At 35.8% G+C, this 18,695-nt stretch overlaps 1 protein-coding gene across 1 annotated transcript; it reads right to left on the bottom strand.

Annotated features, from left to right (window-relative positions):
- Window positions 1-29: 29 nt before the first annotated feature.
- LOC127841233 (RING finger protein 145-like) lies at window positions 30-13,391 on the bottom strand. The gene is made up of 3 exons (XM_052369890.1): window positions 13,262-13,391; window positions 9,056-9,257; window positions 30-5,974 (listed from the first exon to the last, which is right to left on the bottom strand). Exons 1-3 carry the CDS (start codon window positions 13,268-13,270, stop codon window positions 4,233-4,235), a joined length of 1,953 nt encoding a protein of 650 aa, XP_052225850.1. The 5' UTR covers window positions 13,271-13,391; the 3' UTR covers window positions 30-4,232.
- Window positions 13,392-18,695: the final 5,304 nt, after the last annotated feature.

Genomic DNA, 18,695 nt, shown 5'->3' with positions numbered 1-18,695 from the left:
GTAGTTGGCTTATAAAGAGTAGTTCGTGATTCTATGAAATTTTTATTAAAGCTATTTGTTAAATTTGACAAACAAAACCAACAAGGTACACAGCATACAAAAAACAATCAACAGTAAACGGCCTGCAATTTTCGACATTAAAGAATTGTCGTGTACAAGTGTTAATTTTTGTGTACATTATGTTGATAGTCAGGATGCTCAAGAATCAAACTGCAAGACATGTACTGGCTCGTTTTTCCGGGGACTTACAGAAACGCTCCTTTAAAATCTGAAATACGTAAATAAAGTTCCCTTTAACGATGCTAGTTGGCTTATGGTTCGTTTACTTTTCAATGATTTAATTCTCGTAAAAAAATCTCGCTCTACCAGATTTTGAATACAAATTTGAAATAGTTTTCATTATGGAATGTATTTAGGCAAAAATTCGTATATATCAGTACTGTGCACACTGCCAACACTCGCAGAATAATTAGAACTCCAGCACCATTTTCAGAGTAGAAAGTATTGTTACCATCCGCATTATTTGTAGTAGTGTACTTTAGAATTCCCGGATGAGCTATTACCAATGTGTCTGTATTTACCAACCCAATCTTACACTTAAGAATACGGAGTAAACTTAGATCAAATGAACAAACGTTTAATCTTTTTTATATTTTGACACTTCATAATTTCGTCAGCCATTAATAAATTGTTCTTAATAAAAGAATATGCAGTTTAAGGTGTTAAATTTCGTGCCATATGTAACTGTATTATACAATTAGAATGTTCTTTATCTTTTGCCTAAGTGTCAGAACTGGTAAGTAAATAATTGCCCAAATATTTCTTTTAAAAGCATTTCAATAAGCGCCCCGCCATCAATTATAATCTGGAAAATATATATGGGTACACACAAGTTAACTTACATTGTTTTAAACATATATACATTTTCGGAAAACACATACTTACTTAATGAAGAACAAAGACTAGAACATAACATCAATCAAAATAAACATACAACGCATGTAAAGCATTAACAATGTTTGCATTGAATGGCATTTTTGTGTAAATGCAATCAAGAACAAAAGTTGGGTGACATGAAGTGCTAGTATCTACAGTGAGTCTTCAAAATAACCAACTTTCCCAAAGTGAACAAGCAAAAATCTCATCAGGAAATGATACATGTTATGCATGCTGGCACAAAATGACAAGTACTGCAACTCTAACAGTTTGAAAATCAACATCATCTTTGTTACAGTAATTTTCAAAACTGCTCCACACATTCTTCTTAGATCCTTTGTGGCAAATAAAGAAAACAAAACTCTAAAACATACCAAATGAAAAATCACTTTAAAGGCCCTATAAAGGTGACGATCCGTAATTATTTACCGATTTTTAAATATTTGTTTTCATATTTTATTTATTTATTTATCAAAACAATATACATGTATATATATATATGCTATTGGACATTACCATAAAACAAGAGGGCCACGATGGCCCTAGTTCGCTCACCTGAGAGGAGTCGGTTCTTTCAATCTTTACCTAATGTCAAACATGACCTAGATATTGACCAGACAAACATCCTGGTCAAGTTTCATCATTATTGAACCAAAGCTATGGCGTAGGGAGTGTTTTTGTTTTTGTAAGATTTGAAATGGTGACCTATATTTTGAGTTGACCCCCCAAACATCAAACTTTGCTTACAAGGATTTTGTATAATATAATGAAAATTTGGACAATCTAAGGGCAATAATTATGGCATTAATTATGTGATTTTGCTCATCATCAAACTTGACTGAGATCTTTCAGCAACTTTGAGAAAGAATGCTTGAGAAATATGAATGCTAGAGTGTTTACAAACCAAAAGTGGACGGACGTACAGCGCAGGTCACAGGGGTAAAACAAATTGTGCGTATGGAAAGGCTTTGTCCATAAACACATGCATATCAAATATGACGGTTATATCACAAGGGACATAGAAGTTATCAGCATTTGTCGAAACCTAAACGCAGATTTTGAAACCTAAACGCGGACCCTAAGTTCAAGGTCAAGGTCACAGGGCTATAAAAATGTGTGCGTAAGGAAAGGCATTGTCCATATACACATGCATACCAAATATAAAGGTTATATCTCAAGGGACATAAAAGTTATGAGCATTTTTGGAAACCTAAATGCAAAGTGTGACGGAAAGACGGACAGACAGACAGACGGACGGACAGTCCGATCACTATATGCCCCCTTTTCTTCGAAAGGGGGCATAAAACATCCAACCGCGAATAACAATTAACACATAAATGAAACACAACTACACTGTATTATTATGAAAACATTAATAATCAAAGGGGAGTAACTACTGTATTCTTAAATGCAATATTTAGAAGAGTTGTCTCACATGTTACATGACCTTAATTCATGATTGTTTGCAAGCCTTTTTACTATAAAATGTAAGGAAAACTGTCACGTCCCCCTGGCAACCATGTTTTTCAACAGACCAGAACCATTTTCAAACTTAACTCACATATCTAGGAAACAAAAGTTCTGACAAAATTTCATGAAAATTGGGCCAAAAATGTGACTTCTAGAGTGTTAACATGTTTTCACTATATACATATAGAGGAAAATGCCCCGCCCACTGGCGGCCATGTTTTTTCACCGATCTCGACCATTTTCGAACTCGTCCGAGACATCAATTGAACAAATGTTTTGACCAACTGTCATGGTGATTGGGCAAATATTGTGACTTCTAGAGTGTTTACAAGGTTTCTCTATAGCCAAATAAGGAAAACTGCCCCGCCCACTGGCGACCATGTTTTTCAATGGATCGGAACCACTTTTGAACTCAACCAAGATATCATTAAGACAAACATTTTGACAAAGTTACATGAAGATTGGGCATGAGATGTGACTTCTACAGTGTTTACAAGGTTTTTCTTTTTGTTGACCTAGTGACCTAGTTTTTGACCTGGCACAACCCAGTTTCAAACTCGGCCGAGATTTCATTGGGACAAAGCTTCTGACCAAGTTTCATGAAGATGAGACAAGAAATGTGGTCTCTAGAGTGTTTACGAGCAAATGTTGACGGACGGACATACGACGGACAAAGACCGGTCACAAAAGCTCACCTGAGCAATCAGGTGAGCTAAAAATAAGCAATACAAGTTGTTTTAGCTCAAAATACCGTGTCCTCCAAGTCAGTTGTGTTTACAAACAATCAGTTTATTTACATGGCTGTTTACTCGGGAAAGTGAAAGTAAAAGTGACGCAGGTCACCATAAATACATCGTTGATTTTCAACGTTTTCCGGTATCACTCACAGAGTAGGTCTCTTCTAAATGGTTAAAATGTTTGTAGTGATCTAATTAGATACTTTCTGCTGGTAAACAGTTGTTTAAAATAGAATTAAAAATTGAATTTATTTTCGGCTATTTTTAGCATACGTCACCGCTTTGAGGCTACACATCAAGTTAGTTGCAAAGTTGTAAACATTTCTTCGCATTATGAAACGGGTTTATCTTCCATAATTCTTTACAACGTTGCACCTGAGCTGTTATTAGCATTTTTTATGCAAGAGTAACTGAAATCCGGTAAAAATCAGACCAGTTTATATGCATTATAATTGGATTTGTCACCTTTATAGGGCCTTTAAAGTTTACATAGCTGCAAATTAAATAGTATTTTAAGCAAGGTTTTAGAATATTTGCGTAAGTTATACTCTATATGGTTGACAATGAAAAAATTATATATGAGATATCGGAGTGCAATTATTACAAAAAACAATCAAGTTAATTTGCAGACGATAAATACATGTGAACAATTGTCAATCTTACATTGCACCTCAACGCTGCTTATATAAAACATCACTAATGAATCCAGAAATTTCAATTTGTGTATTTACTATAATAGATTAACGACTGCTACTTACAATGTATACTCAGTGTATGTTTCTGTCCAAAATAAAGATTGTCACTAAGTAGTCATCCTGTAAAATCATATTTTTCATATTTTAAGCACATCATTCCTCTTGTGTTTGAAATCATAGGCAAAACTCATGGAATCACATTTTCTATGCTAAAGCTGTAATGTTCTGCCTCTTTGTGTAACTTTTGAAAGCTTAATCTCCACGAAGAGGTATTATCACAATTCCTAATCACTGCAGCCATATAATGTATAGCTTTGAACACATGTTTTTCACACAATAGCTGAAATCGAAAGCCCAACAATTATACCGCCATGCATTATTTTTTTCTCATGTTTTATTGCACGGCTGCTGCAACCATCACTGCTTCTTCCTCATCTTCAGAATCTTCTGAGTCATTTTCTGACTCAAGTTCTTCTTCAGCATAATCCTGAAAATCTAGTAAGTCATTGATATTATTCACATTCTGAAGGTCCCTTGCGAACTTGTCCGTTTTCACGGGGACGCTGTCGGTAATGTGCTTGTGACACAAAGGACAAACGTCCTTGACATAGAGCCATTTTCTCAGACAGCATCCGTGAAAGTAGTGTCCGCACTTGGTGATCCTAGCACTATTCAGGTCGTGATAACATATTGCACAAACATCATTATGTGATAAGAGTTGTTCGCTGGTCGCTTCTGGGAGTGACTCGATTTTGTTCACAGCCTCTCTCCGCAGCAGGAATGTCTTCCACCCGGTCTGCAGTCGTTGCCAGACGTTGAAGTAGCAGTGGATCATCAAAATGCCTGAGTTCAGCCAGCTCCATTCAGACAGGTAAGACTCCTTGATCCCGAAACAAACTACGAACACTGCGACTATGAACTCCAGAATTCGTACAGTAGAGCGAATGTAGTAGACAACATCATCTAGCCTCTCCCATGTCTCCGTTCTCAGCGTGTCATACAAGAACAGCCAGTATACGAGCAAGGAACCAATAACTTGGACTGAAGTGAGGATACAGCTGGAGATGATAATCATCAGCCAGAAGTCCAGATCGAAGTACTGGCATATCTCGTATGTCATGTAGAGTGGCGACACCCAGAGTACTGTGCACACTGCCAACACTCGCAAATGTTTGCTCAAACTTCTACTATGTGACGCACTTAGTACCAACAGGATAGGGTCAGTAATTTCGTACATTGATTGCACCAATGAAGAAACAACAATAAACAGGAGGACGCTCATAAGGAATGCTCTTTCTAGAGGTTTTAAGTCCAGTAACCCTGTCTGTAGAGCTATCAACATCATGGTGAAGCCTTCAGTCCAGCCTCTCATCAAATCATTGTCCTGCATCAGACCCTCCCGGCCCAGGAGAAACACTTTTGTCAAAGTCAGGATGTAGTAGGAAAAGTAGGAGATGGCTATGCAGAGGGCAAATAGGCTGATAGGTGTCGCACAGCTTTCTCCAATAGCAGCTAACAGAACCAGAAGTCTACCATCTACTGGAATGTTCTTGGTGTGGCAAAAGACGTATAAATGTGATAGGAATAACGATGTCCAAAATATCAACAGCTGGATCGGTAACATTACTGCATACCAGTATGAAATCACTACGGCAATATAGCCAAACTCATTTACAGCTTCCTTCACTTGCAACAGCCCATCTTTCAGGAGACGAAGACCATGTGACAGCTTGTTACATGAAAAGAACAGTACTATTAGTATTGCAAAAATGGTTGCAAAGTTGTGGACTGCTGACAAGTCTCGAACAGGAAGTCCACACAGACGTGCAATCAGCGGCGTAGTAAAGACCAGCAGTAAGTACTTCCTCCAGTCAGAAATGTCCAGCAAAAATGCGGCAACCGTGCCACAAATACACTGACCACAAAGGTGTAAAATCATCCGCTTGCTGATATCGTAGTCATGTAGAGCGGCTAGTAGAGAATCATCAACATCTTTCCCTGACTGCTCTTCAACTGTGGTGTACTGGTTGGACAGATAATATTCCCCAAAGATAAGACCCAGGCTTATTGTGTACATGTAGAGATACACCAGCTTCTCCAGAGGAAACGTAGCTAGCACAACAGCCAATATGACAACTGCAATTAAAGAACAAGGTCTCAATTACATCAAGTGAAGTAACATATGATGTATTCTAATTCAATATATTATTATGTTCCCGTAATTTTACCATTGAATTTTGGTTAAAATATTTGTTTGATATGTCAAGAGTTGCATCTGTCTGCAAAGCCTTGAATGAAATCTCACAATTAAATTGAGCCCACCTCTATGCACATACGCCATGATATAAAGCTTCTATATAAGATTCCTCATTCATTTGTTTACTTATTGAAACTAGGTACATCATACATGCCTGCAACACCTAAAGCCAATTGTCAATAGTGCTTGTCAATATTTGAAGAGCTGAATAATACAAATGTTTGACCTTTGGCCTTGATGGTGACCTTTGAACTAAAGACTAAACACATTATTCACTTTGATAAAAATTGATGGTACATTAACTACTTCATACACTGCCTGTCATGCATCAAACTATTATGCTCATAGTTCAAATTTTCAAAAACTGTTTAACCTTTTTTAAAGAACTAAAGCAGATCTATACAAGTTTATTTAATACAAAGCACATTACAATTCCCATTTAAAAGATAGCTATATATTTCGGCAAAGCTGTTCGGCAGATTTTAAGGCCAAAAAAGTAAAGGAAATGTTATTGAAAGTTTCACCTAGCTGTATCTGTCTTTCTGTAATGTCATAATATGGTTTTGTTATCTTCTAGCCATAGATAGAAAAGAGTTCAAAAAACACTAAGTAAACAATATTTACCACAATAAAATAAAATACTTGAATACAAAAAATTATGTAGATAATGCTACTAATCAAAACAGAAACAGAACTGCAGTCTAACCTGTCTAAAGGCAGAGTTTGGTTGATCTTAAAGTGGTCTGTAAACACATGTGCTCTTTTAATGCAGTGTGACTTGGATTAGCAACAGGTTTCTTATTGTACATATATTTATGCTACTTCATTAACAGATCATATTACATAATACTGCACCTCACATCATTTTCCCATTCATTTTGAGGTCCGTAATATGAGATAGAGGCAATTAAGAGTTTTTTTTAAAGGTTGCTGCCTCCAAATTGTTCCAAAAATAAGAAATAAAATAAATAGCTTACACATGAATGGTATATCAAAATCAAGCCTTCACTGCTGCACACTTACTTGTATTTCTGAGCAATCTCAACCCACCATATGTCAAAAAATGCTTTCACAAAGTTCAATGAGGTCATAGCCTGTGTTATTAAAATCAGATTTCCTACTGTACCGAATTAAATACAGAGCAATAATGCAAGGCACTATAGGGTGAAGTAACAAAAAAAATACACAATGTGATTAATAACACACATGCAAGTTGGGCATGTTCCATTTACCAAAAAAAATGAAGCTGTAAAACCTTTACTGGTGTTGGTTTACCACAGAACCAATATAACAATGGGGTTGCAAATTTAGTATGACCTTGATCTTTCATGCAGGGGGACGGGCATTACATGCAACATGGCGTCTTAATGGGTGTCAAGCATGTAAAGGTTTGTTCTTAAAAATTGTGTGATAATGACAAAGATACAGTTTGGAAGACTTTTTATTGCCAAATGTGACCTTTAACCTCTTAGTGATACCTTGAACTTTGAGGTAGGGTCAAGGGTGTTAAAAGCAATACATGGTGTTCATTTGTGGCAAAATGTGTACAGAGTACATGTATTATCAATCACAAAGTAAAGATGGCGAACATGTGTGTTCAGTTATGTTAAAATTGATTAACGCTGAACTGACAGTGCAGACAAGCTTACATGTATATACAAACTCGCACGTACATACACTCAAACATTGCGAATGCCATATCAAGTCTTCTAAAAGATTAAAGAAGACTAAACTAGAAATGGCGCAGCCGCGGACGTTGCATATCCCCACCCCGCAGCTTTTGACCCAGGGGTCAGATCAAAATTCCTAATAGTGCATTGTCACACATATGCTCATAGTTACCATGTGTTTAAGTTTCAAGGTTCTAGTGCTAATAGTGTAGGAGGAGATATTGGCCAGGACGGACAGACGGCGGAGATAACCACGTAATCCACCCGCTCAAATTTGGAGAGTGGTGATAACTAGTAAGATAAAAATCATAAATTATCAGAGTGTTATCAACTTACTTCAAACTATTAAAAATCCTAGTTAAAAGGGTCTTGTTCACAGATTTTCGGATTTTTTAACTATACGACTAAATAATTTTACTAATAAAACTGTAATATTTGGACTAGTTTAAACAAAATCTTATAACAAGGAAAAAGAAAAAGAAAACAAAAACGGCATGGTACCTCGAATCCGGGTTGTCTAGAAGCAAAAGCTATCTTGCAACCACTACACCACACAGGCTTCTTATATTGGTAATCGGTAATAAATGTACATGTTCTTTCAAATATAATGATGAAAATAGTACATCGTACTAAACACTTCATAATTTAAACAATCATCAATTAACTTACAGTTTTTGCAACATTTTTCTTAGAAAGGAGGATTATTTTGCTTCTTTGTATATAATGCAAACAAAATCATTTGACAATTTTTAGGAAAATGGTAATTTTGCTAAAATTTTGAACAAATTTCTTTGATGGAATTATAAGGCAAATTGTTAACCAAACAAAATAAGCCTCATTCTGGAAAAACAGGGCTTAATTCATGAGCATAAAGTGTTTCCCCAGATTAGCCTGTGCAATCCACTTAAGCTTATCAGGTATGACACTTCACTTAAACGGAATTTTTCATTTCAAGGTAGTCTCTTCAGAACCAAACTGCAGCCTAAGCAGAAAGTGTCCTTCCTGATGAGAACTGCACAGGCTAATCTTGGGTGACACTTAATGCATAATGAAATTAACCCTTTGTTTGCTGGAAAATTTGTCGTCTGCTAAAATGTTGTCTGCTTAATTTCTAAAATTAGCATTTTCTTCGATTTTTTTCAAAGAATATCATCAGAATAGCAAACAGTTTGGATTCTGTGGCGTCTCATCTGGATCCAAACTATTTGCAAAGGCCTTCAAAATTCGGTTCCCGCACTGAAAGGGTTAAGCCCCATTTTCCCTCGTATTAGGCTGGACTCACATACTTACTGCTATAATAAGCAAGCAGAGCAATATATTTGACATCATGTGTCGTGTTCTGAAGAGCCACTGACGAATCAGACTTGTACCAGGCTTCAAGTATGAACAGAGCCGGGACCCGCAGGATGATGCTAACAGCCGTCTCCACGTACTCCCGAGGCAGGGAATACCTCCCAAACACCTTCAACATCTGCCGGTCTTCAATTTCAAACTGCAGAAGGAAATAAATGGTATAACAGCCGTAATACAAACAATAAAGCTCCAGCAAGGCTTAAACACAAGACCTGCAGCCTAGGACATCCAACTGCAATGTTCCATTTTCTTGATCTGATCACATAATTACACAGCAAATGTGTTTAGAAATTTCTTTAAAATAATAAACTTTTTACAGTGAAATAGTTTTCTTAATTATAGAAAAATACAATAAAATTTTCAATGTAAATACATGTTATAGGAAATAAATACACATGCTATATTGAAAATATACCACAGGAGTATTATGACTGAGATTGTTAAAGTGTACTTTTGACAAAGAGCACCCTGCCTTTTTCTAATTATAGCTTGAGGACTTTTAATGAATCAGAACTTTGGCATGTATTATGTAAAAATGGGTTGAGCTTGACTATATCAAATGGGAGGCGGAAAACTACAACGGGCGAGGCATGGTCAGGGGTGATAACCCCGAAAAAGGGTTAGGGTAAGGGTTAGGATTAGGGGTCGGGTTAGGGTTGGGTTTAGGCTAACCCAAACCCTAACCCGACCCCTAACACTAACCCAAACCCTAACCCTCTAACCCCCCCTTGCGCAATACCATACCATGCCTCGCCCGTTGTAGTTTTCCGCCTCCCATATCAAATCAGTTGGTATACAGTCACTCTGATGCCAAGGTACTCAAATGTGGCCATTTCAGCATTGACAGCCAGTCATTTGTGTCATTGATGGTTAACACTTACCGGTAAATAATATATATTTTACTTTAAAAAATCATAGCATCACCCTGGAATAAACATGATCTACTTTCCAATGAACACCGGAAATAATGAGAATGATCGTCGCAAAAGTCACAGATAACCATCAAATAAATTACAACTTCTCAAAATTGAAAAATAAAATCCAGCAAATTATTGAGTTTTTTGTGTGTTTAAGTCACCATACTGTGAGGAGGGTTGATACCATGAGAATAAGGCATAGTTCAGAAATATATTACTCGTTCTCTTTTATACACCATGTATTTGGTAATTAGAGGGTTCTGCCACTACTGGAGTAACTTAACTCAGACCAAGAATATTTATCACATAACAACCATCCATGGGATCCGGGGGTCATTTAGTGGGGTGTGCAGTGTTCGACACTAACTATAAGAACCTACACTCTTATGTTAAGCGCCACGACGTCACATGCATTTACGCGTTTTACGTCATATTATAGACGGCATAACGGTCATTGATAAAAACATTATTTGTACAAAATTTGTGGACAACATCACAATCGGTATTATTACTTTATTTATTATAATAATGTTTTGTGTAAATGTAATTTAAATGAGTTGTTAGAAAAATAATTATTATTATTTTACATTGCTTAATATTACATTGTTATAATTTGAATTTGTGTTTAGAGAATCGTCTACGTCTACACATTTGTCATCATATGTATGGGAACAAATCATCATGGAGACATGTGTCTTTCTACCGATTTATTCTCATACATACGATGACGAATGCGTAGACGTAGACGATTCTCTAAACACAAATTCAAATTATAACAATGTAATATTAAGCGATGTAAAATAATAATTATTCTAACAACTCATTTAAATTACATTTACACAAAACATGCACATGTTAATAAATACATAACAATTAACAAGAGCACCGCCTTGCGGGTGCAGACCGCTCATCTATTTTCTTTTCAAAGGTGAAGGGACTCTCATTTTCAATCACAAAGGAGGGAGGGGTGGAGTGAAGAGGGGTTTATAGTGTGGGGTTGTGGACATTTATTACATTATCTTCCAAAAAAGCGAAAAAAAAAAAAAAAAAAAAAGGGGGGGGAGGGGGGGGGGTGGGGGGGGTGGCGGGGGCGATGGGGGAGGGGGGTATTTTTTGGGTGCGATGGTTGGACGGTATTTCAAACATAACCGTTTTAAAAAAAAATGGGTGGGGGGGTTATTTTGTGATGGGGGTGGTGGCAATTTGTGAGATGAGATTAAAAAAAAAAAAAAAAAAAAATCAAAAAAATAATTGGGGGGGGGGTGGGGTGGGGGTATAGTGTGAGGGTGTGGTGGTCATTTGTGAGATGATCTTAAAAAAAAAAAAAAAAAAAAATTAGGGTGGGGGGGGGAGGGCAGAGGGGGAGGGGGGGAGGGCACGGGGGATGGTTTGGGTGGAGTCTATTGTGGTATGTCAGGTAAGAGTAGTTTTGTCAAAGTATCAATCAAATCTAATCATAAATAAAGAAGTTATGGCAATTTTAGCAAAATTTAATAATTTGACCTTGAGAGTCAAGGTCATTCAAAGGTCAAGGTAAAATTCAACTTGCCAGGTACAGTAACCTCATGATAGCATGAAAGTATTTGAAGTTTGAAAGCAATAGCCTTGATACTTAAGAAGTAAAGTGGATCGAAACACAAAATTTAACCATATATTAAAAGTTACTAAGTCAAAAAAGGGCCATAATTCCGTAACAATGACAACCAGAGTTATGCAACTTGTCCTTTTACTGTACCCTTAGTTTGTGAGTGTTCCAAGTATGAAAGCAATATCTATGATACTTTAGGGGTAGAGTGGACCAAAACATAAATCTTAACCAAATTTTCAATTTTCTAAGTATAAAGGGCCCATAATTCCGTCCAAATGCCAGTCAGAGTTACATAACTTTGCCTGCACGGTCCCCTTATGATAGTTCATAAGTGTTGCAAGTATGAAAGCAATAGCTTTGATACTGTAGGAATAAAGTGGACCTAAACACAAAACTTAATCAAATTTTCAATTTTCTGAGTATAAAAAGGGCACATAATTCTGTCAAAATGCCAGTCAGAGTTACATTACTTTGCCTGCACAGTCCCCTTATGATAGTTAGTAAGTGTTGCAAGTATGAAAGCAATAGCTTTGATGCTTAAGGAATACAATGGACCTAAACACAAAACTTAACCAAAATTTTCAATTTTCTAAGTATAAAAAGGGCACATAATTCTGTCAAAATGCACGCCAGAGTTATCTAACTTTGCCTGCCCAGTCCCCTCATGATAGTAAGTAAGTGTACCAAGTTTGAATGCAATAGCATTGATACTTACTGAGAAAAGTGGACCTAAACGCAAAACTTAACCAAAATTTTCAATTTTCTAAGTATAAAAAGGGCACATAATTCTGTCAAAATGCACGCCATAGTTATCTTACTTTGCCTGCCCAGTCCCCTCATGATAGTAAGTAAGTGTACCAAGTTTGAATGCAATAGCATTGATACTTTCTGAGAAAAGTGGACCTAAACGCAAAACTTAACCGGACGCCAACGCCAACGCCGACGCCAAGGTGATGACAATAGCTCATAATTTTTTTTCAAAAAATAGATGAGCTAATAAATGAATACATTATAATAAATAAATAAATAAAGTAATAATACCGATTGTTATGTTGTCCACAAATGTTGTACAAATAATGTTTTTATCAATGACCGTTATGCCGTCTATAATATGACGTAAAACGCGTAAATGCACGTGACGTTGTGGCGCTTAACATAAGAGCGTAGGTTCTTATACTAACTAATCTGGGTAAGGAGTCCTTTGGACTCCTTACTTTTGAAATTTAGGAGTCCGAACAGATTTCAGGGAGTCCAACAATGAAGACACTTTTAATATTGTATTTTGCGGGTCATAACACAGTTCAATCCATGAAACAGAAATGTTAAATTTAATTTGCATGTTTGTTTTCAGAGCAAGTTCTAAGTGACTGATGTTCAATATGTGTTACATGTATATCACATTGCAAAATTATTTAACACATTTCAATAATATTTATATGTATTTAACTTAATTATTGTAAGGTTTCAACATAAAATATTTTCTATTATGCATTATGATTGCGTTTTTATCCTCAACATAAGGGTTAAAACCATTAACCGTGTGGGAAAGCAAAACTGGTAGATCTAGCAGCTTTCAAACTTTTATAACATATTCTGAGCAAAAGCACAGGTAGTTAAAATAATAACATAAAAGCTTACCCCTGGCATGTTGGGTTTAGAGGATTGAATAATGACATATACTAATTCGAACTCTACTCATGATATTTTGAACATGCTAACATCAGAATCAAATAAAACTGAAAAATGATACGAAAACAGATAACAACAGGTCGTGTCTATATTGGATCCTAAATAAATTGCTACAATGGATACCAAATCTATATATTTGCAGCATCGTTTACGACAATGTTTTTTTTGTTTAATAAATTATTTGAAAAGAAAATCGCTGTTGATAAAGACCAAATTTGGATTAAAGGGTGTCAAAGTATCAATAAAACTATTGATATGCACAATGGCTACCAGTAAAATCTGTCTTTTCAACCGAAGTACCGCTCATCAAAACAAAATTGTATCCATTATAGACGATTTCAAGAATATAGCCAGCTGTATTGATACTTACCAAATTTGGATCCATTCTAGACAAAAAAATTCAAGAGTCTAGCCAGCTCTTTTGATAGAGTCTAGCCATCTCTATTGATACCGAAATTGGATCCGTTCTAGACGATTTCAAGAGTCTAGTCAGCTCTCTTGATGCTTACCAAAATTGGATCAATTCTAGATGATTTCAATAGTAAACCAGCTATATTGATTCTTACCGAAATTGTATCCATTCTAGACGATTTCAAGAGTTAGCCAGCTCTATTGATACTTGCCAAAAAGGAATCCATACGACAATTTCAAGGGTCTAGTTCTATTGATACTTACCGAAATTGGATCCATTCGAGACGATTTCAAAAGTCTAGCCAGCTCTATTGATACTTACTAAAATTGGGATCCATTCTAGACGTTTTCAAGAGTTAGCCAGCTCCATTGATACTTACAAAAATGGGATCCATTCTAGACGATTTCAAGAGTATAGCCAGCTCTATTGATACTTACCGAATTTGGGGTCCATTCTAGATGATTTCAAGAGTCGAGCCAGCTCTATTTATACTTACCGAAATTGGATCCATTCTAGACGATTTCAAGAGTCTAGCCAGCTCTATTGATACTTACTAAAATTGGGATCCATTCTAGACGCTTTCAATAGTTAGCCAGCTCCATTGATACTTACCAAAGTGGGATCCATTCTAGACGATTTTAAGAGTATAGCCAGCTCTATTGATACTTACCGAATTTGGGATCCATTCTAGATGATTTCAAGAGTCGAGCCAGCTCTATTTATACTTACCAAAATTGGATCCATTCTAGACGATTTCAAGAGTATAGCCAGCTTTATTGATACTTCCCCAAATGGGATCCATTCTAGACAATTTCAAAAGTCTAGCCAGCTCTATTGATACTTATCAAAATTGGATCCATTCTAGACAATTTCAAGAGTATAGCCAGCTCTATTGATACTTACCAAAATGGGATCCATTCTAGACGATTTCAAGAGTATAGCCAGCTCTATTACCGAATTTGGATCCATTCTAGACGATTGCAAGAGTCTAGCTAGCTCTCTTGATGCTTACCAAAATTTGATCCCGTCTAAACGATTTCAATATGTAACCAGCTCTATTGATACTTACCGAATTTGGATTCATTCTATACGATTTCAAGAGTCTAGCCAGCTCTGTCGATGCTTACCAAAATTTGATTCAGTCTAGACGTTTTCAATAGTTAACCTGCTCTATTGATACTTACCGAAATTGTACATTCAAGACGATTTCAAGAGTTAGCCAGCTCTATTTATACTTACCAAAATTAGATCAATTCTAGACGATTTCAAGAGTCTAGCCAGCTGTTTTGATACTTACCGAATTTGGATCCATTCTTTACGATTTCAAGAGTCTAGCCAGCTCCATTGATACTTACCAAAATGGGATCCATTCTAGACGATTTCAATAGTATAGCCAGCTCTATTGATACTTTCCGAATTTGGGATCCATTCTAGACGATTTCAAGAGTTGAGCCAGCTCTATTTATACTTACCGAAATTGGATCCATTCTAGACGATTTCAAGAGTCTAGCCAGCTCTATTTATACTTACCAAAATTGATCCATTCTAGACGATTTCAAAAGTATAGCCAGCTCTATTGATACTTACCAAAATTGGATCCATTCTGGACAATTTCAAGAGTCTAGCAAGCTCTAGTGATACTTACCGAAAATGGATCCATTCTAGACAATTTCAAGAGTCAAGCCAGCTCTCTTGATTCTTAACCAAAATTGGATCCATTCTGGACAATTTCAAGAGTCTAGCCAGCTCTATTGATACTTACCAAAATTTGATCCATTCTAGACGATTTCAAGAGTCTAGCCAGCTCTATTGATACGTACTAAAATGGGGTCCATTCTAGACGATTTCAAGAGTATAGCCAGCTCTATTAATACTTACCGAATTTGGATCCATTCAAGACGATTTCAAGAGTCTAGCCAGCTCTCTTGATGCTTACTAAAATTTGATCCCGTCTAGACGATTTCAATAGTTAACCAGCTCTATTGATACTTACCGAATTTGGATCCATTCTATACGATTTCAAGAGTCTAGCCAGCTCTATTTATACTTACCAAAATTTGATCCATTCTAGACGATTTCAAGAGTATAGCCAGCTGTATTGATACTTACCAAAATGGGATCCATTCTAGACAATTTCAAGAGTCTAGCCAGCTCTTTTGATACTTACCAAAATTGGATCCATTCTAGACAATTTCAAAAATCTAGCCAGATGTATTGATACTTACCGAAATTGTATCCATTCTAGACTATTTCAAGAGTCTAGCCAGCTCCATTGATACTTACCAAAATGGGATCCATTCTAGACAATTTCAAGAGTCTAGCCAGCTCTTTTGATACTTACCACAATTGGATCTATTCTAGACAATTTCAAGAACCTAGCCAGCCGTATTGTTACTTACCGAAATTCTATCCAGTCTAGACGATTTCAAGAGTCTAGCCAGCTCTATTGATACTTACTAAAATTGAATCCATTCTAGACGTTTTCAAGAGTTAGCCAGCTCCATTGATACTTACCAAAATGGGATCCATTCTAGACAAGTTCAATAGTATAGCCAGCTCTATTGATACTTACCGAATTTGGGATCCATTCTAGACGATTTCAAGAGTTGAGCCAGCTCTATTTATACTTACCGAAAATGGATCCATTCTAGTCGATTTCAAGAGTCTAGCAAGCTCTATTTATACTTACCAAAATTGGATCCATTCTAGACGTTTTCAAGAGTATAGCCAGCTGTATTGATACTTACAAAAATGGAATCCATTCTAGACAATTTCAAGAGTCTAGCCAGCTCTATTGATACTTACCAAAATTGGATCCATTCTAGACAATTTCAAGAGTATAGCCAGCTCTATTGCTTCTTACGAAAATTTGATCCATTCTAGACGATTACAAGAGTCTAGCTAGCTCTATTGATACTTACTAAAATTGAATCCATTCTAGACGTTTTCAAGAGTTAGCCAGCTCCATTGATACTTACCAAAATGGGATCCATTCTAGACGATTTCAAACGTATAGCCAGCTCTATTGATACTTACCGAATTTGGATCCATTCTAGACGATTTCAGCAATACACTGCGCTGATAAGCCCATCACAGGGCTTATATATATGTGTGTATTTACTCTGCAGCTTTATAGTATTTATAGGATGTAACATCTTTCAACAAAAATATGTGTTTTTGAATAGTTATTTGAGTGGAAATTAAATGGCTATTTTCCTTTTTTGTTTAATTTGGCTGAAATGTGATGATAATGTTTAAAGTAAATAAACTACCTAATTGCTTAACATAATCATAATTAATTTGAATACAATAAAGCATGAACTGGGTTCAGCTTTTGAGCCGTTTTGGCGGAAACGCCCTACTGATTGCCAGGATGACATTCAAATCCTGATTTTACGAAATGATGTTCGATCCATTATTTCCATTTTTGATTAATACGGTCAACAGTAATAGCGTTTCAACCACTATTTGTTCCATGGTCGTGACTGCGATTAATTAAACTAATACTGTTGATAATGGGCGATTTCCGAGCCACTTTACCCAAACTGAAACTTCTTACCAGCCGGTATGAAATTTCAAAATAAATATTATCCAATATCAATGGGCAAGCAATCATACTGGAGCAACATGAGTCTCTATGTATTGTCGACTGTGTTATCTGTAGCATGTGTCTATTGTTAGATTTTGTTGGGTATCCGTTTTATATTATTAAAATGTATTCAAATGCCATTTCTTTTACTGGTTGTGGGCATTTATTCAAGTTGCGTTTGATGAATCCCAGAGTTTGTGAAGCTTTCTTGGTTGCGTTATCGATACGAGTGTTTAATTTCAGATTATCACAAAGATCGACTCCTAAGTAAGGGTGATGTTAAAGATTTTCGAGGGTTTCGTTATTCATAGTATAGTTGTAGTCTTTTCTTAGTGGAGTTGGAGATATTCATGATGGCGCATTTTTTAACATTAAACTCCATCTGCCAAGATTTGCTCCAATATAGCTTTATATTTTCCATATTGACAATGAGTTTCATGTAAACCTGATGAATATTATTTTGTGTATGTTCCTCTTGTGTATAATTTTTTACCCTGTTAATCACTAGTATTAAATATTAATACTATCTGATACAGAGAGGTTTGTAAATAACTTTCAAATAATCAGAACCGTATATAGTGATATTTATCTTAATTATTAAATAAAGGCTGTTTTTTTTCGTTATTTTATTATTTAAATATATAAATTTGTATTGCAATTATGGTGTGTAGTTAATTTTAAACTTCTAAGTTGAATAGCTGTGCTAAATTTTCCTGTACATGATTCTAAGATCTGTTTACATCTTACATATAGGTAAACCCTTAGCAGATTGAACAGCTGTTTTCAGGCATATATACAGCTGTAGGTCATGATCTTACTAATTTTTCCACTCACTTTAACACTCCAGTCCTTGTAAACATTATCAACTATGGTGGAAAGTGTACGCAGTAATTTTAAATTGCTGGTATAGGTAAAAGTGAAGTATTCTAGTAAGAATATATTAATTTATTTAAATTGTTGTGTTTAGGGTATACAAAAGAAATTAAATCTCAGGAGCAATTTTTCTCTACAGAGGGAGTATGTAACAGGGTATTCACAAACACTAATCCTTAATCAAATCACATCAAAACGAATTTATTGTCAGTATGAAATAACATGTATATAACAAACACTATGTATAGCTGTTTACCAAACTAACAAGCAGGAGCAAATTGCAACACATCAATAATACATGGCATACATAAGAAATAGTTATTCTAATAAAGCACAATAAAAACACAATTAAAGCAGTATTCCTATTTGACATTATTCAAATGTAAGCAGAAATATAATATCAGTACTATACATTCAAAATTAAGAGTTGTTTAAAAGATTGTTGATGTTGACACAAGGAAGGGGCCTAAGGTACCATAAAAAGAAATGGTGTAAAAATGCTTACAGAG

This window comes from Dreissena polymorpha, chromosome 8 (assembly GCF_020536995.1).
Source record: "Dreissena polymorpha isolate Duluth1 chromosome 8, UMN_Dpol_1.0, whole genome shotgun sequence".
Classification (NCBI taxonomy): Eukaryota; Metazoa; Mollusca; class Bivalvia; order Myida; family Dreissenidae; genus Dreissena; species Dreissena polymorpha.
This window is presented reverse-complemented; position numbering and strand designations above follow the sequence as displayed.

Coding starts and splice junctions, on each gene's coding strand:
- LOC127841233 (XM_052369890.1), bottom strand. Junction 5,975..9,055: donor TCTGCTTGCTTATTATAGCA/GTAAGTATGTGA, acceptor CTTTAATTGCAG/TTGTCATATTGGCTGTTGTG.